Genomic DNA, 19,755 nt, shown 5'->3' on the forward strand with positions numbered 1-19,755 from the left:
TTCCACGGTGGTGTCTCCCATCACACCTGGCTTTCTGAAGTAAGCCCAGGTGCAAACGGAATGAACAGGTGGCAAGGGCCTAGTCCTGTAGCGCAGTCAACAGGCAGCAGCCTTGTCTTCCAAGATGCTCTATAAGCTCCATTCTTGCTTCACTAGGGAAGGGACAAGTCACATGAGCAATACTTACTTTGTGAAAATAAATGGGACGAGATGGCCCAGATGCATTGCTTCGGAGGAGGGGCCCCTGCCTGTGTATAGATAAAATGGCTTCTTATTTTCATAGGCATCAAGAACTTGATTCATATCTCTAAAGAAAAAGAGAGAAAAAGAAATAGTGTCATTTTCTGGAAAAAGTACCAAAGTACTAAAGCTCATTTGGAAGTGAAAAGTAAAGACAGATAAATAACATAGACGATAATCAGAATTTGATCTCTTTGGTGCTGGAAACACGATACAGGCGACTAACTCTGAGAGGATTCCTGTGAATAATTCTTTTGGAAGCCAAGACATGTAAGTTAGGAATTAGAGGTTTAAAATCTGGGCCAGATGTGACAGCCCATACCTTTAATCCTAGCATTCAGGAGGCAGAGGCAGGCAGATCTCTGTGAATTTGAGGACAGCCTGGTCTACACAGTGAGCTCCAGGACACTCAGTGCCACAAAGTGAGATCCTGTCTCCAACCAACATTTTAAAAGATAAGCATGAATATGCCACTGGTAGCTTTTGGAATGCCTCCAACGATCAAAGCAAATGCACTTAGTGCTTTCCACAACCCTTGGGGACCGGACACTCGAACAGTACCACACACCTCTTTAGAACCCACCAGTCCTGAGATTGTAGAGACCGAGCCTAGGAAACTCTCAGGGTTCCATGCAGGCCTAGCTTGGGGAGGACAGAAAGGTAGGGTCTAGTGGTTCAGGATAAAGGTCCCAGCTGAAGAGCTGACTTGGCAACCCAGGCCAGCTTGGGCCTTGGGTCTTTCCCTGAGAACCATTCCAGAGTCAACCTTCCTTTCCCAGCGTGGGGACACCATCAGTGCTGTGGAGGCCCCTCCTTGAGGGCTGTGGTCAGCATTAGCTGTAGGCCTGCTTCTGATTTCAGGTGCTAAGATCTGAGGTAGTGTTTAAGATTAGAGAGAGAGAGAGAGAGAGAGAGAGAGAGAGAGAGGAGCCGACTGACTGTGTGTTTGGGTAGGGGGTCAGGATAACTTCAGGTATTGTTTCTCAGGGGCTACTTTTGAGACAAGGTCTCTTAATTGGATCTGGGGCTCACCAAGTAGGCTAGGCTGGCTGAGTGAGCTCCAGGGACCTGCCTTTCTGTCTCCCAAGCACTGGTATTACAGACACATCATCATACCTCTTGTTTGTTATATATATAGTTCAGGAGATTGAACTCAGGTCCTCAGGCTTGCAAGGCAAGTATTTATCTACTAAACCGTCCTGTCCCCCTAGCCTGGAATTTGTGGTTTTCTTTTTTCTTTTTCTTTTCTTTTTTTTTTTTTTTTTTTTTTTGGTTTTGCAAGACAGGGTTTCTCTGTGTAACAGCCCTGGCTGTCCTGCAACTCGCTCTGTAGACCAGGTTGGCCTTGAACTCACAGAGATTGCCTGTCTCTGCCTCCCAAGTGCTGGAATTAAAGGCGTGTGCCACCACCACCTGGCTATTCCCAATTAATGGGCACATGGAAGAGAGAAAATCCATCCCATGAGTTGCTTTTCATGTGGTCACAGCCCACACCTGAGAGCTCACTAGGCCAGGCCCTAGGCCAAGGCCCATCTGATGCATACCCTTCCAAAAGGGCCTTGTTAGAGATGAGCTTGCAGATGTCATTTCACCCCTAGGCTCATAGGGAACATTAGGTAGTGGGTTCTATCAAACTTCAGGATGTGTAAATGCCTTCCCTGAGCTATTACACTGAGGAAAACCGTCCCAGGGGCAGTGAGAAATGGAAGAGGTTAGGAGCTTTAAGACCAACAACACGGTGAGATGGCTCAGTAGGCAGAGAGGCTTGCTCCCAAGCTTCATGACCTCAGTTTGGCTCTTGGGACCCACATGGTAGAGGAGAGAACCAAATCCTGTGAGCTGTCCTATGACACTCACATGCAATGCCTACATTTTCACACACACCCACACAATAATAAATTAGAAAAAAAAAAAGCAAGCAGATCATCTCCATAGTGCTTGCACAACAATTGGAGAACTCCCACAAAAGAAGAGTTTGGGAATCTGGGTATGACGGTGTGGGCCTGCACTGCTAGCACTTGGGAGCCCGAGGCAGGACTGTGAGCTGCAGGCCAGCCCAGAAAACTCAGACTCTGCCTTAGAATAAACAACAACAGTTCCAGACTGGCTAGGGCTGTACAGTGAGAGTCTGCCTAAAAAAAAAAAACAAAAACAAAAACAAAAAAACAAAAAAAAAAACCCAAAAACAAACTAAAACCCCAAAACTTACAACAGTATTGTAAGCTCATAATGTTCACCAAACTGGCCAACAGATCTGAAATAGTGTGTACACTGAAGTCCCAGGAGAAAAATCCACCTGTGCTCAAGACTCTGCAGGTTAGCCAGGCTCAGGGGTGCACAAGGTGGATTATAGGGATGGGCCATGGCAACTTCCTCAATAGCCAGTCACTGCCCACCTTAGTGTGCGACCTGACAGTCTTGGAATGTACTAAGAGACCACTAAAGCTGCCACCAACCCAAAAGCTAGGAATAGCACCTCAGGCCTACTACAGATACTGATCTGTTGTCTTTGTTTTGTTCTGAATAGAGGAGTTTTGTTAAGTTGTTACCACACTGGACACGGCATTTGGGAAACGAATCTGTCTCTGGGCTACAACACCCATATCTTATTCACTGAGGGGGTGAGAGCTATGTTTTTGCATTGACAAACCTCTATTAAAATCCCAGAGGCTTTTCTTGTAGAAAAGAAAAGGCTGATTTTAAAACTCACACTGAAGTACAAGGAGCCAAGAATATAAAAGTAATCTTGAAAAAGGATGGAGTTGGAAGACTCATATTTTTAACTCAGAATTTGTTAGATTTGCTTTCTATCTATTTCGGAGATAGGATCCTCAAGTTTCCCAGGCTAGCCTTGAATAGGCTATGCAGTCAAGGATGACCCTGAACTTCTGATTCCCCTGCTTCCACCTCTTTAACGCTGGAACTACAAGTCTGTCTATCACTCAGTTCTGGAAGTGACTGCTGACAGGGAGGTTTCTCTGTTGGGTGGTAAGAAGCTCTGTAATTAGATTGTTGCAGTGGTTATACAACTTTGCAAATACACTAAACCAGTGAATAGCATAACTAAAGAGCTGAATTCTATGATACACCAATTAAATCTCTTCACAACAATTCTTATTATATTTCTTTCTTTTTTGTGTTGTGTATGTGTATGTGTGTTCTTGCATGTGTGGTGGTCAGAGAACAACTTTTGGGAATTAGTTCTTTCCTCACACCATGTGAGACCTGGAGACTGAACTCAGGTTAAGTTTAGAAGCAGGTGCTTTTCCCTGCTGAGCCATCTAGCCAGCCCTCAATGCCGCCCACACCCCCAAGGGTTTCTCTATGTAGCCCCAGCTTTCCTGAAACTCTATATAGACCAGGCTGGCCTCAGACTCACAGAGAACCCCTGCCTCTGCCTCCCAAGTGCTGGAATTAAGGGTGTGTGCTACCACACCTGGCCTCAACTTTTAAAATTACATTTTATTGATTTCTTTGTGTGTCTTTCTGTGTGTGTACTCATGCCATGGAGTGTATGTGAATGTCATAGGATATTCTGTGGGAATCTGTTCTCTCCTTCCACCATATGGATCCTGGGAATGGAACTCGGGTTGTTGGGCTTGCCAGTGGGCACCTTTACCCGCTGACTCATATCACTGACCCTGATTTCAATTTCCATTAAGAAAAATACTGATTATATTTTGTCCAGGATGTGGGTTGAGCAGGGCCCAGAGCTCTCTGTAGACATGATGTAAAATGTTTGGGCAGAAGTGTTCTTTCCTGGGTGCTCCTTGAAGTGTGAGTAGAACAGAACACCCTGACCTCAGGTCGTCAGTTCCATGAAGAGGAAAAGCAGTATTTGGAATGGGAGAGGCAAGAAGTCTTCTGGACTCGCCCATTCTTGATGTTATCTGCATGGAATTTATGGCCCAAGGCAGGGATACTCTGTCCCAAGGGTTCTGCTGTAAACGTCTCTTGACGTTCATGAGTGGGAGGAAGAAGGTAGGTAACTTCAGGAAGCCTACAGCTTACTGTGTGAGAAGCACTCAAGTTGGACCTGATATTCTCTTGCTTTCATGCCCTTTAACAACTCACAGCATGTAACATGACTGCATTTCACCTGCAAAGAACTGACCTCCACCTTGTGAGGTGGGTCATTTACAAAGGAACAAGCTGAAGATTTCCGGTGAAAGCACCAGGTGGTTCCACAGTAAACACTATAGCAGTCTCATTTTGCCCAGGATACCAGGCCTCCCCAGCACCTCCCAATTCTGCGAACACAGAGCAGAGGAAGGGCACTGACCTGTGGGAGAAGAAGATGCCTCTGCGCAGGAAGCGGTGTGGTCTCTGGCCAGTGGCTTTCTCTATTCGGTTTATCAGCTCTTTGTCAATTTTGCTGCTTCCAAACTGAACTGCAAAAAACACCAGGAAACAGAAGGGATGACTTCCTTAGATGCCAGAAGACTTAGTAACCTGTCCCAAAGACCTAAATCTCTTTAGGCTCTGGGCTGTGATGCGTCCCCTCACACAAAGTGAAAGGACCTTTGTATCAAAACAGCTGAGACCCCAATCAGCAAAACAGGGACACACCATATGCCACAGTGCTGTTTGCCTGAGTCTAGACTGTGATGGGAACATACCCAGAACACAGTCTGGCTGCCAGTTCTGATGCACATTAAGGTGTAGCTTACATTCACCAACAACAACCACAATTTCCACGTTTCTCCAACTGCTGACCTAGATTCATGTTGGTCCTGAATAGACTTTCCCCTCAGTGACAGTTTAAGTTTTAGGTTATGGAAGTAGCTTTGATGCAGACATAAACATTTCAGTCGTTTCTTCCTTGACAATTATCAATGACATCAAGTGGACAGGAAGTGCCTTGGAGGAAGGGTGTGATGGTGAGACCTTGCTAGCAAGCATGCCCACCACACTAGAGCTTTCTAAAGTTCTGAACTACCCCAAACCAGGAAAACCTACCAGGATGCTTATGCCATTTCATATAATTTAAAATGTGGGTCTCATGAGGCACAATCTATGTGTCCCAGGCTGTCACTGAACTTAATATATGGCTGAGGATGATTTCAAACTTCTGATCCTTTTGCAGGGTAACAAGTATGAACCACCACTCCTGGTTCATTGTTATCTAATTTTAAAATAATCCTTTGGGACTATAACATACAACCAAAGGGTTTTAAGATCTACTTGTTTCTTGAACCTTTTTACTTAGGAATTATTCAAAATTTAAAAATATCATATATGTCCAAAGATACTGAAATCAGTTATGTTTAAAGCATATCTGAATTTCTGTTGATTCCAGCACTACTCACAAGATGGAATCTCCCTTTGTGTTTCTGTTTTTGTTTTTGTTTTTTTTGTTTTTTCGAGACAGGGTTTCTCTGTGTAGCTTTGCGCCTTTCCTGGATCTCGCGCTGTAGACCAGGCTGGCCTCGAACTCACATAGATCCGCCTGCCTCTGCCTCCTGAGTGCTGGGATTAAAGGCGTGCGCCACCACCGCCCGGCCCCCTTTGTGTTTCTGAATGGACAAAGAAAATGTGACATTTACACACACCCCCCCCCCCCCCCACACACACACCAGAGTACAACACAGCTATGAAAGGAAATGGAATCCTGTTATCTACAACAGAGGTAAGCCCCAAGGACAAGACAGATCAGCAATGCACATCAGAATGAGAAGTTCAAATACTACAGGATCTCATCTTGTGTGAGATCTCAGGGAGAGTACAAGGCAGCGGGGAGAGAATGGAGAGAGGCTCATCACAGTGAGATTAGAGGAGTAAGTTCTGGTGGGTCACCAACAGGGTGATGCCACCAACAATAATGTATTTCGTATTTCATAATAATACCAGAGAGGACTGTGAATGCTCCCGCCACAAAGAAATAAAAATGTCGGTGATAAACATGTTGAATATCCTGATTTTGTCATTACCCAGGGTATGCATGTATGGACAATCATTTTGTTCTAAGAATATATACAATTACTGTGCCAATTAAAAAGTGTAGAAAAGTGCTAGCACAAAAGTACACACAGAAACACCAATGGGATTGACACGGGGTCCCCACCAAACACTGTGATGCTGTGAAGAAGGTGAGGACTTACCAATGAGCTTGTCATAGTCGATGCCTTTCGCACTGCTTGTCCGTACTGTCCATGGGTCCACAAAATCCTCGCTGGCTTTTGTGGCATCTGGATCGCTATTACTCCCAGCTGTTGGGTTCCCTGGAGGGCAGTCGGCCTTGTAATCCTCCCCCATGGCGGCTTTATAGCTCATTTTTAATGACAACAACATCTTTACTGCAGAATCAATCTCATCCTAAAGGGAAAAATGGTGACTGCTCAAAATGTTGACAAAGCTAACATCTGCAGAATACCAGTTAGGTCTCAGGCATTGTGCTGAGACCTTTCACACACGTTCTTGTAGCTCTACAACCTTGACAAGTGGTCATCACTGAAGCTGTCCTGTGCCTGCTGAGGAGTTTGAGAGCTGGGGATTTGTCCTAAACAGACAAAAAGCTGGGCTCAGGTGTATTTTACCTTTATTTGATATTCCAGTGCTACAGATTATGACCCAAACCACATGGGTTAGTAGCAGTGACGCAGAGTGCACTACTGTTTATGATATGCTAAGGCTTCTTAAACAACGCTGATGGCAGGGTACATGTGCAACAGATCCTTTAATGGAGCTCAGAGTTAGGATGAGATTTACAGACACAACCAAAGATGCCATAGGAGTTGTGAAGGCAACTCAAAGACATGCCATGAAAGCAGATAAAAGCGAGGAAAGACATAGGCCCCCAGGAATGCTCAGCAACAGGTACACCACTAGGTGATGCAATCTTATGAAGCTATTTCTAAGATTTACTTTTATTTGATGTGCATGATTATTTGCCTCTACATATGTATGCATACCATATGTGCCCATGGAGACCAGAAGAAGGCACTGGGTCTCCTAGCATTGGAGTTATCTTTGTGAGTTGCCATGTGGATGCTGAGAACCAAATCTAGTTAGTTCCTTTGCAAGAGCAGCAAATGCTCCTAACTGCTGAGCCATCTTTCTAGCCAGTTACCAAGCTATTTCTAGTGTCTACATACCTATTATTTCTGCAAGTCCAGCACTTGGCAAGTGAAGGCAGGAGGATCAGGAGTTCTAGGTCATTCCTGGCTATATAGAAAGTTGGAGGCCAGTTTGGGTACACAAGACTTTATTTTAAAAATAATAATAGTTCGAGGCCAGCCTGGTCTACAGAGAGTTCCAGGACAGGCTCCAAAATAATAATAATAATAATAATAATAATAATAATAATAATAATAATAATAATGAAACAGCAGCAGCAGCAAATATAAGCTGTATCCTTGCTCACTCTGGAAACTTACTGAAGACCCCTTTCTTCTAGGAGCTCACAATGGCCACCCCAGAAGCTTAAAAGAGCAGGCCTAATTAAGGCGATCAAATCATGCTGTGCCCTAAAGCTCTAGACTGGTAATTGGCATAGCTAGATTAGACCACAAAGACTACACAGTCTAATTTGTTTGCCTAGGGCAACATAAATATTTTCACTTAGAATTTATGCACCATGTACTATAAACTGGGCTTCCTGGGGAAGAACTACTATGACCCCAACCTCATTTAGAGAGCTGTTCGCTGGGCATCCTGGCCAAAGAGCGCTAGGATTCTGTAGTGATCAGTTCAAACAATAAAATTCTCTGGCATTTGTTATCAGAATGAGTTTGTCTCATGAAGTCAATAACCCCATGTTTACAGCTCACAAAATAGAGAAGATGCCTTCACTGGGTAGCTGTCCTGCTATCTCTGCAGTCCAGGGCTCAGCACTTGAAATAAAAACAATGTTTAACAAGTTCAATCTGCAGAATTATCTGTGGGCAGACCTGCCTTGCCCTGAAGTATACAGCAGTCAGTATCTTTTAATCACCGACTGTTGACAATTTATACTCTATCTGGTCTGATTCTGCTTGCTACTAGAAGGCTCTGGAAAAAGGAAACATTTAACCCCATCCCTAGTCATTCCTGAAAAAAAGTGATGAACAGACCTGCTTGGCTTCCTACTCTTGTGTAGTATTGGCCAGAACACAGAGACTCCACTAAAAAGCCAGTGTTCTAGTGGTGCCACACTCAGGAGACAGAGGCATGTGAATCTCTGAGTTCCAGACTAGCCAGGGCTACACAGTGAGACTGTCTCAGAATGAGGGTCGGGGGGGAGGGAGGGAAGTAGTACTAATTATAAACATTCCTAAATGTGTTACTCAAATTTAAGGTTAAACTGAAAAATATACCACTGCTAACCTTCCAAAGTAGGTTCACAGGAGAAATGATCAATCCTTAAGTTTTTTATTTACTTTAGGTTTTTGCCTCAAGACCATTTAGCTCAATTCATTGAGCCCACCCAGTGAGTAAAGGTCTTTCTGGATAATCAGGTTTTTGGAAATCATTTTCTTTCTTTACCATTTTTTTTTTTAACTGTAATGGTTTACTTGGATCAATGACCCACGAAAGCACTGAACTGAATGTGGGGTGGACAGCAGCACCATCTGGTAACACAGACACAGCTTTCTGAGAAGAAGAGAGCTGAGTGGAAAGCAGAAGAGGAGGAGGAAGCCACGGAGACCCAAGAGTGGAGGTACCCCGAGATCATGAAGTGCCTTTGCGGCCATTACACATGCAGACTGACTACGCTCCTGAAACCTACTATGCCATCAAAATCCCAAGGGACACAGAAAACATGAGGAGGGTGGCAGCAATAAGACCCAGAAGGTGCAATATTCAGGGGTAACTGACAGACTGAGCACATGAGAAGAACAAATGCTAAGAACTGCTGGGAGATGGGTACTGACCCCACCTTACACCGTGGACTACTATAGAAACCCAGGCATCGTGTAGGAGTGGGCAGTGGGCTCAGGCCTGTTCAGGAAGCAGTTGTTCAGCTCATGCCCAGGCCCCACTCTATCCAGAGGTTTCCATGAGAAAAAGACAGTGGCATGTATATCAGAGAGTGCTGTACAGAGCAGTGGGCAGAGAAGCACACCCAGAATAGCCCGAGACAACCAGAGACTTGTGTCCCATTTAGTGGAGGATGGAGCAGTCATTCACACTCCCCAGAGAGCAGATCACAGAGAAGCTGGTTTCTAAGGAAAGAGGTTAAGACTCTGAACCCAAAGATTCCCTAACCAAACCAAATCTGATGCTATCCGGGAAAGGGGCCATGCACAGATAATGTCTCCTCACACTGTGACCGACTGACAGCTGACAGTTACCTTCAAGGCCTTGAGTGGATGGGCAAGAGGTGGCACACATCTGAGATGCTTGCGATATGAAAGGGAGGGGAAACACACACACGGAGACATTGGGAGCCTCAAGGGAGCAGAAAGCACCAGGAAAACTACCATCAGTAGCTCAGTGAACTAAGGAGCATGCCTACAGGGGTGCTTGGGAGTTTAACAGGACAGCAGAAATAGAAGACAGCAGGAGGCTGAGGGAGGAAATAGCCCTGAAAGAACAGGGAGAAATGGAAAGTAGCAGGCAAAAACTAAGAAAACTAGACGAGCATTTTCTGACTTAAAAACAGAAAAGACAGAGCACCAAAGAGATCAAAGAAACAATATGACTTCTGAGAATTAAAGTTTGCAAAGAGCATTGGTCCTGTCCTAGGAACGTCAGAACACTGGAATGAAAAGGGTCCTGATGCCCCATGAGAGGACGGACAAAAGGCACCGACAAACAATGGTGATCGAGGCAGTGACAGCCTTCCAAGGGAGGCTGGGTGTGGTTTCCCATCACTCTGATGTCAGCAACCAGGAGGCAGAGGCAGGAAGATCAGAAGTTCATGGTTATCCTTGCCTAGAGCAGGTTGAGGTCAGGTTGGGCTATATGAGACACCGTGTTGGACAAAATGAAACAAATAACAGAATTCTAAGCAAAAATTGCTTCCATCTCAGAACTCCATACCCAGCTTAGCTATCTATCAAACCGTAGGGGAGGTAAATACATTTTCAGGCATGCACAGCTCAAGGTTGGTTCCTTTGCAAGACTTTTCCTGAACAATTAGAAGACTTATTCTACCCAAAGAGAGTAAAGCAGAGAAGATGACAACAGATGAAGACCCACTAATCCAAAGGGAAACTGGCACAGGTCTTACAAGATGCCAAAGGAATTGTCTTTATACAGTAGCTGCTGTGTGTTGAGATACAACCAGGGCGGAGCCATGGCAGCCATGTAATACTTAATGCTGGGGACAGAGTCTGAGGAATGTGTCATTAAGCATAAACACCATCAGTGCACAAATTTAGATGGCCCACTAATTGATGTGACATTTTGATGCAATCAAGAGACTGAGTAAACATGGGGTAGAGGGAGTTTCTGCCAAGATAATATGGCACAAATCTTGCTGTTATTTAATAAACAGACATACAAGCTTAAGGATAAAGAATATACTAAAGGCATAAACCAGGCCTAGATGTCTGGCCTTGAGGTTGTGATGCTTAATACTCATCCTCACATTGACTGGATTTGGAAATCATCCAGATGACAACTCTGGGTGTGTCTGTGAAGATGTTTCCACAGTGGTTTAATAGATGACGAAGACCCATCTAGAATATGGATAGTATCATCCCATTGGCTGGGGTCTCAGACAGAAGAAGGACAAAGCAAGCAGAGAGCCAGCATTCATCTCTCTCTGCTCCCTGACTGCGGTATTACATAACCACCTGCCACGTGTATCTGCTGCAGGTCTTCCCCACAAGGGGCTGGACCCTCAAATGGACTCTTCCTTTTTGAAGTTGATGTTGTAGGTCAGCTATTTGGCTACAGTAATGAGAAAAGCAGTCTGCTTCCTTAGTATGTGCCACGTCTCACTGGCCAGAAACAATGCCCCCAAACAGGAAACGAAAGCAACAACTATACAAAATTAACTTCACCACAAACATAACGCTGACTATGTCCACAACCTATTGGAGCCCTGTGTCTCTGAGTGGACGGTGTTATGTGGTGCCAACTACATTATGAATAACACAGAAAAGGCCAGGCAAACAGAAATTAAGGCAAACATTAACTCCAGAGAAAACAGATGGTGGGAAGGAAAAGTTCTCATGCTATACTTGATGGTTCAGCTGTCTATGTGTTTACATAGTATAATAATGCCTGTACTAATAATGACCTAACTGGAACTGCAACATATTCCAGAAGACCGAGGGATGGGAAGGTGTGTGCGAAAGTAGGAATCCCTTATGGTCACAGCCAGAGCCCTAGAGTTGAAATTAAGAAAGGAAGGGAACAGTAGGATGTAGCTCAGAGGTGCAGAGGTACAAACCTGTATAAGAACCGAGAACATCTGTGCATGGGCAGAACTGGGGAGAACAGGCTGGAAGGCAGTGGGCTGTTGGGGTCTCCATATCTATGGGTCCTGTATTCCTGGTCTCAGCTAACACAGGATAGAGAATACTAAAGGTACAAAAACTTCTTCCCCGTACTGAGTATGCACAGATATTCACTTTGTCACTTTCTTCATTGTCATAGAATCTAGAAGTTCTCAGGAAATACACCCTGGTCATGTCTAGGAGGGAGTTTCTAGACAGGGCTAATTAAGGTGGGAAAATACACCCTAAATGCAGGTGGCATCGTTCCATGGAGAAAGAGAGCTGAGCACAGAAATTCATTTCCATTTCCCGACACTGCTCCAGTGTGACCAGCTGTCTCACACTCCTAATTCTATGACTTCCCTGCCACGATGGACTATAACCTCAAACTGTGAGCCAAAAACAAGCTCTCTTCCTTAAATTGCTTTTGTTCCACATTTTGTCATAGTAACAGACAGAAAAGTAACTAATATTCCTCTAAAGATACAGTACAGCAGCCAAGTAGTGGTGGCAATTGCCTTTAATCCCAGTACTTGGGAGGCAGAGGCAGGCAGAGGCAGGCAGATCTTGTAAGTTTGAGGACAGTCTGGTCTACAGAGTGAATTCCAGAACAGCCAGGGCAACACAGAGAAACCTTGTCTTGAAACACCAAAAAGATACAGTATAGCAAAAGAAAAGAAAGAAGAAAAAATAGAGTCTCACAACTACTTACACAGAACCCATACAATACTAAGGTGGCTTAAAGTATAGGGCAGATTATTTGTGAATCCTATGCTGCTTTATGTGAGGGACTTGGGCATCATGGATCTTCCAGGATCTGGGGACCAATTCCCTACAATACAAAGGGTTTTAAAGCATAGGCATAGCAACGGCACTGAATTTAACAGACTTTATAACCAGACAACTGAGAAGGTGCGGAGGCGCAGATGCATGCATTGGAAAGTCCAACAAATCACCTACTTTTGGTGCATTTCCAGCTTTGAGGGACCTCACGAGTTCCCCTTGAGTAGCTATGCTGTTGAACAGCTCCAGTGGAGAGGTGCAGGACTCACCACTGGGCGTGTCTGCCATCTTCCAGGACCTAGGCTTGCAGCTGGCTAGTGAGCAGATGCGTTCAGTAGTTGAGACAAGACTCTGTGGAGAGAAAAATGAAATGGGATTGAAGGTGGGGAGCCATGAGCAGATTACTGCAGCTGAGTTTTCTTCCCAGCACTCAGCTTTTCTTCCAGAAAAACGTGGTAACTGCTGAACTGTAACAGAAACTGGGTAACAGAACATTAATGTAAAGAGATAAGGAAAAAGTTGGAGTCATGAAAAGAAGCATCAATGCGGACAATGAGAACTAAATGCATTACTGGGAGGTGCCAACTTGAGGCCAGCAAAGGTAAACATTAAGTTGGCACATGGTGATGTTTGTTCCCATCTAGTGCCCAGGAGAGGAACCCATGTTTGCTCAGAATACCAATGCGCTTTAGTAAGGCTACATTCACCAGAGAGAAAACATTTTGCAAACTGCTGTTTGTTCTTTATCTTTACTGCCTTGAGAACAAACTCAGGCCTTTGCAGATATAAAGAACACAGCAATGTTCCACAATGTCCTCCAGCTGACCCGGTGCTGTGCTCTCACAGCACGGTCCAGGTGGAGAATAAGGTCTTCTCTGCTCTGAGTTCTAGTCAGTAAGGATCAGGAGCCTAGCCATCCCACATGCTGCCTTACTTAAGGCTGGGAAGGTGTGCCTGAGACATCTTGCTATCAGTCATTATTTCTATTGACACTGGAAAGGATGGAGACTGGGCCATCTGGAGTCCCTGTTGGACCAGTCACTTTCTTATCTATAAAATGGTAACTCTATGAACTTTTAACTTACCGCAAGGATTGTTATAAAAATTAAAGAGAAAAAAGTGATGCAGGAACATACTGCAAACTATAAGCAAGATACAACTACACATCTAGTCTTGTTATTCCTGGGTTTGGGAGTGAGGGCTTGGGAGATCAACCCAACTCAGCTTCACCTGACTTACCGTAACCTGAGAGGAGCTGCAGGCTGTGATGGACCAGTAACCCTGACCTGGCACCTTGGTCTAAGTTCCTCTATGCACCAAGTTACTTGAACTCCATCAGAGTCTGTGACAGATCTGTCCTCCCAGCTCATGGACACGGAAGCTCATGACTGCCAAGGAGTGTGCTCAATATTCTTGAGGAGACAAGAACAAATGTCTCCTCATCTCTGATGACAGACCCAAGTAAGGATATCACCAAAGTCCAAAGTAGTGAACTAGTGAGTGTTGTGCACCCCGGCCCCCATCCTACCCAACCAACGAGTTTTGCTGGGTGGATGACTCAACAGCAGCTCTCTCACCAAGGCCCACCAAGAGCAGCATAGGTGATGGCTGGTGAAAGCTAGTCACCTGGGGCGCACTGCACAGCTGCCTGGCAGCCCAGGTGGTTCGAGCCTCTTCTAGGAAGCAGAGCTCCTCTCAGTCTCTCTCAGCAGTCCTTAAATGAATGCTTGGGGGAGGGGAGGAACCTAGGGAATACGGTTAAGTTTCAGGGATTTCCTGAAGCTGTTAAGTTGTTTACTTTCTGAGTTTAATGAGTTTCCCTCCTGCAGGACAGGACCTTTATCCCCCTTCTTAGAACATACTGTTGTTTCACCTCCCTGCCAACATCCTGTGTCACAAGCTTCCCTGTATGATGGAAGATTTCATCTGGAGGAAACAGCTACAGAAGCAATGTCTGAGACAAGCTAGGATAGTCTCAGCCACTGTCCTCCACCTACCTACCTCTCAGAGTTAATGTACAGTGGAGATGTTTGTGTTTATCTACTTATTAAATTCAACACCACCATCTTCATACAAGTTAATAAACTCATTAATACCAAAACCAGGATGGGACGGGGCCATTGGGAATCATTTCATCTGATTCCTAAGGGAAGTTCAATGAAAGACTGACTTGGATAGCAAAGTCCTGTAGCCCAGGGAAGAGGAACATAGAACCAGGGAGTAAGGAGAAACTCCCAGGCCCTGCTTTTCTCTGGGTCCACTTGCTTGGGTCAGATAATAATGAATGCAATAAAAATGACTTCTAGACACAAAGGGTCAAGCAATATCCACTTTGGAATTTCCCAGTGTCCTGGAAGAGCAAGCTGTAACTGTACATCCTGTTAGCTCAGAGAAGCCTCAAGAATCTGCCTGAGGTTCAAATCCAGAGACTAAGTCAGGCTCTGGTCAGAGCCCATCCCAGTCACAGGTCCTGGGTCACTGCTGCTCCTCCTGTCTAGGATGTCTCCCCCTCCGTGGTTTGGCTTCTGTTATTTTTGAGACTCAACCTCAGCTTTTCAGTTGTTCCCAACCCCTGAAGCCCTGGGGCCACTCTCACTCACCCTGTGGCCCTGAACATGCTTGTTCTACCTTTGTTACAGCACTTCCTGGGCTGCTGAGTGAGTTGAATCCTGAGTACAGTGAGGGTGTGCACCAGCTTAAAGACCATGTATTTCTAGTATCAGCTGAGTGACTCTCCTAAATCAGTAAGTTCAACCTTTCCTCTAGGCTGTTCTCTTAGATCATCTTTGTAAGTGTGGGTTCTAGCTGGACATGGTGGTGTACGCCTCTAAGTCTAGATGAGTGGGAAAGTGTGGTAAATTTTAGGCTATATAAGCAAGACCCTACTGCACCTCCCTCCAAACCCAGCAAACAGAAAATACCAGTATTTTTGTTCTAGTTGAAGGTTGAGTTAGTCAGGACTTAAAGCTACCTCTAGTTTAATGCTCTGGCACTGAGCCCTGTCCTCTGAGCTCTGGGGAGAGCCAGGAAGACCACCTGGGGTCTCCTCCAGGTCTTAGACTTTTAGTTTGGGTCTCTGCCCACTGTAACATCTGCTCTGTCCTGGTTACCCCTGGACTTCCCTTTGCTTAGCCTGCTCCTCCACAGATGTGGGGCTCTGCAAAGACTACAATCAGTCGTGGTCACAATTACATTCAATTCCTAGAAAAAGTGCCAAGGAGAATGAGCGAGTGAGCCTGGATAGCTAGCCTCTTCCCACCTCGACAGGATTGGTAGCTGGTGCAATCAGCTAGGGGAACTGGACCTGCACTCAGGCTCCATGTTGTAGGGGAACACCTATCTCTTTAAGTATTAGAATTCTGACTTGGAAGAGGCACATAAACGAAATCTTATGAAGGGAACAACAGGTGAGATCTCTGCTCTTCTAATCACAAGGCATTCACTCATGCATGGTCACTATTTAAATCTTGTGTGTGTATGAGTACATGAGGGAGAGTGAGGTAGCTCAAGAGACTGAGAGGCAATTTCTTGAGTGAATGCTCTAGGAATGATTAAGACAAAGAAAACAGAGCTACCGTCTTCCTTATTTAACAGTTACACACTTACCTGTGTATTGTATTGTGTGAAGAGCTCTCCCCATCCTCCTTTATTTCTGTTTGTTAACTTTTAGAATTGAGCTTAACTTTTTAGCCTGGAGTTCTTGAACCTCTTAAAGTACATCAACATTTGCATATTCATTGGATGTACACAGGTTTAAGTAGTGTCTAGGTTCAACGTCTTTATTTTTTTTGGTTTTTCAAGCCAGGGTTTCTCTGTGTAACAGCCCTGGCTGTCCTGGAACTCACTTTGTAGATCAGGCTGGCCTCGAACTAACTCACAGAGATTTGCCTGCCTCTGCCTCCTGAGTGCTAGGATCAAAGGCATGTGCCACCACCACCTGGCTGGTTCAACGTCTTTATGAAGGAGTCCAGAGATGCCAAAAGGTTAAGGATCACTGTCTCAAGGGCTTATTTCTCAACTCCAGATGAGAAGTTGTGTCTTTGTTAAGGAAATGCTCTTTTATCTAACTACTAACACAATATGGAAGAAAGAAGAGATGTTATAACAAGGAAGTGATCTATTATCCTGTTACAAAAGTACCGGGATTGTAAAAAGTCAAACTGCCCAACCCAGAGCAACCACAGCAGGACTTTGATAAGAAACCTACAAAGGCTCCTCCACCCCTACTAAGAACTAAATCTATGGCTCATTTGGAAAGATGCCATTGTTCTGGACAAACGCTGTGGGCTCTTAAAGAAAGTGGGCACAGTACAGTGTGAGCAGAAGGAATGAGAAGAACCTGGTCCATAACAAAACCCACACAGGTAGGATCTACAGAATCTGCAGTCTGAATCAAGCTGCAGCAAGATTCTAGGGGCAGCTTGGAAAAAGGGATAGCCTAGGAAAGTTTCTACAAGACAAAAACCTCTTTAGAGCAAACAGTTCTTTATACTCCTAAACTTGGGATAGATGGCTTATTTTCCCATATAAAGGCATTGAGGATAGAACCCAGAGCCGGGAACATGCCAAGCAGGCCTTCTAACAACTGAACTACATGCCCAGCCCTGTGAACACTACCTTAAAAGAGAAAGCCATTAATTTACAAAGACAGACATTAGAGACTTGGTTGTCACAATAAGAATGCCAGTGAATGGCCACTGACCATTTAAGGAGGCCAAATCTGCCAAAAGCTCTGAAGTTGATGAAAGTCAAGCTCTGAACGTAAACAGGCCATTGGGCACCCACTGCATCTATTCCTCAAAAACAGGGCATCACCTGAACTTGGGTCTACTAGATGAAATAACGCACGCCATTCCAAGCCTGACACAGGTCCTTCTCAAAAGTCTTCAGCACTTTCAGAAAAGGCAGGTAAAAAACAAAACAAACTTCTGTTAGAACAACAGCAAACAAGCTCCAAGCCTAGCTAAGTTGGCAATACATACCCTTTCTGTGGAGTCCGTGGCCCCTGGTCACAAAGGACAGAGATGAGAATGCCCAGGCAGGGTGGAGGTCTTTAATACTCTCCCTTTCTTTTCTTTCAGTTTCTGTTTTTAGTAGAGTCTATTGTCTTTCTTTCCTGCCTTGCCCCACCCTTTCAGTTTCATTTACTTAGGGATTTCTCAGAAATCACTCAGGTTCTCAGAACATTTTGGCCATTTGACCAGCTTCCTTAATGAGCAAATCCAGCCAGTGGGTTGGGTTGTGGGGAGGAGGAGGTTGAGACCAATCAAACTCTCAAGAGCCCCAAGCTACTTGCCATTGCATCAGCCGCCCCTTCTTCAGGTTGACCGCCATGTGACCTCCCCATCCCTCTTCCTCCCCCCACCCACAGCATCATTGCTGTTGTGTGTAGTGTACAGATCAGCCTGTACATTCCCTGAGGCAGTCCTGCTCTGAAGCGGTGCACTGCAGGGGAAAGATAGGAACTCTGATAGATCAGAGAGAGCCGGCTTTTGATGTTGAGCAAAAGCTTGCTTTGAAACCATGGACAAGTAGCGTTACTTCTCTGCTTCTGCCTCGGGTTCCTCATCTGTGAAATGCGCACCAGGAACCTTCCTAACACTTCGTGGAGGGGACTGCTGGCGACCATACAGGGCAAAGCCCTAGGCGGTGGGAAACGATGACAGCATGGGTGGGCGGCGCCGCCGCAGCCTCCCCGCCCCTTGCGGTGCCGGTGCCCAGAGAACAGCAAGTCTGGTTCGGAGCCGGGTCCTCAGGGCTCAGTGCGCGGACAGTAGCCCAAGGCTCCGGTGCCACCTCGGCCTCCCTACCTCGCTCCCGGAGCGGCGGCCGCCCTCTTCTCACTTACCGGCCCCCGTTCGGACCCCACCAGTCAGCACCGCTAGTTCAGCTACCGGTACTTCCAGGGCGTCCGTGGAAAACCCCATCCGGCCGGAACAACTTCCTGTCCTTACATGTCGCCATTGGCTGCCCATCCAGGGGCGGGGCATAGCCCGTCTCTGATTGGCTGAGGCCCCCAACGTCGTGGTGGAACGCGACTGGGCGGCCCGAGTGCAGGCCGGACCGTTGTAGGGGTGGACCAAGCGCTTCCGTGTGTATGTGTGGTGAGCCGCGGGCCCGGGCGGGAGGGTACCGGGACCTGGTGGCCGCGTGCTTCCCGCCTCATAGCGCCAGGTTCAGAGCGTCGCTCGCCTTCCTTTTCTTCCCATTTCTTCGTAGAGTGCTCTCAACTCTACCCATTACTGTTGACAGCTTGGCTAAGTTCTCTTCATCCTTCAAAATCTGTGTCGTGTGGTATCTTTTTGTTTCCCCTCATGGATCTGTGGCCTCCGGGGCAAGATCCGAGTTTTAAATTCTGCCCACATCAGATCCGACACAGAGCTAAACACAGAGTAGGTAACAGGGAACTATTTGTTGAAAGGGAGAATCCCGTCTCCCCTGACTTCCTCAGCACCCTGCCCCACCAGCTTTCAGGCTACAAATACAGGTAGATCGAGAGGGTTCTTGGTCAGTGAACAAAACACACAGGACTCCCTGCCCCACATGTCTGTGCCCCCTTTAGCTCTTTAATTTTTTTTTCCTGCGGGCCTCATTACCTTTGCCTTCATTTAGCCTCTTCCTCTTGGTTTTACCACACTCCCCTTTCCCATGACATCTTTTGGACTTGGGTACAAAATGGCAACCATTTCCTCCTAAACTGTGTGCATTCCCCTTAGCTCTCAGCCTTCTCCCTTCACGTATGTTTTCTTGAATCACCCTTGACTCTCGTACTGATCATCACTGGTTCTGTTGTTTAGATCCAGCACTGTGATCACCTTGGATCTCTCAGCCTCTCCAGACTGCCACACAGGTGTATTCTCTCTGAGGCCTGTCTTGGCTCCATAAGAACGTGCAGTCCTGGGCCCAGCTGCTCTACTCTTCTCTTCCTTTTCTTCTTTTGAGTTCACATGCCATAGCATCCTCGGGCTCACTCGTGGAGTCAGGGATGTGTTGTTTGTCTCTCTCCGTATGGCTTGTGAGTGTGCTGAGTGAAGGTCCTTTACTTTTTTGTCTATTGTTGCAGCTGTTGAATGAGTGAATGAGATCCACATGTAGTGGAGTGCATCAGGAGTCCAGCCTCTTGCTGGAAAAAGTCGTTCAGACATTCCCCATGCCCTGTGGAGCTGATGGACTACGCAGTCCTCCTGTCTGCCGTAGGCCTCTCTTGTGAGTCAGCCCTGCAGATAACTGTGTGGCTTGAAACCTGGGCCTGTGACTGAACACTATATAATCCAGTGGTGGGAATCTGATGGATTCCATTTGACAGGTAGGGACCAGGAGCTTGGCCTCAGATCCCTGCGGAGTATGTAGAGATTAAATTATT

General features: G+C 45.9%; 2 protein-coding genes across 3 annotated transcripts in view; one reads left to right on the top strand and one right to left on the bottom strand.

The window, feature by feature from the left end:
- Wars1 (tryptophanyl-tRNA synthetase 1) overlaps window positions 1-18,353 on the bottom strand; it is a 32,123-nt gene extending 13,770 nt beyond the window's left edge. The window contains exons 1-5 of the mRNA XM_052738951.1: window positions 18,241-18,353; window positions 12,570-12,743; window positions 6,342-6,555; window positions 4,523-4,631; window positions 188-307 (exon numbers count right to left, since the gene is read on the bottom strand). Coding sequence (XP_052594911.1) covers window positions 188-307; window positions 4,523-4,631; window positions 6,342-6,555; window positions 12,570-12,680 — 554 coding nt within the window. The 5' untranslated portion in view covers window positions 12,681-12,743; window positions 18,241-18,353. The remainder of the gene's footprint in view (window positions 1-187; window positions 308-4,522; window positions 4,632-6,341; window positions 6,556-12,569; window positions 12,744-18,240) is intronic.
- A 36-nt stretch (window positions 18,354-18,389) lies between these two features.
- Wdr25 (WD repeat domain 25) overlaps window positions 18,390-19,755 on the top strand; it is a 133,032-nt gene continuing 131,666 nt past the window's right edge. The window contains exon 1 of one of the 2 annotated variants that reach the window (XM_052738960.1): window positions 18,390-18,496. The gene's annotated coding sequence lies outside the window, so the exon portion shown is untranslated. The remainder of the gene's footprint in view (window positions 18,497-19,755) is intronic. The other variant, XM_052738963.1, reaches the window with a different exon arrangement.

Source organism: Peromyscus californicus, unplaced genomic scaffold (assembly GCF_007827085.1).
Source record: "Peromyscus californicus insignis strain IS unplaced genomic scaffold, ASM782708v3 Scaffold_15__1_contigs__length_86483966, whole genome shotgun sequence".
Lineage (NCBI taxonomy): Eukaryota > Metazoa > Chordata > Mammalia > Rodentia > Cricetidae > Peromyscus > Peromyscus californicus.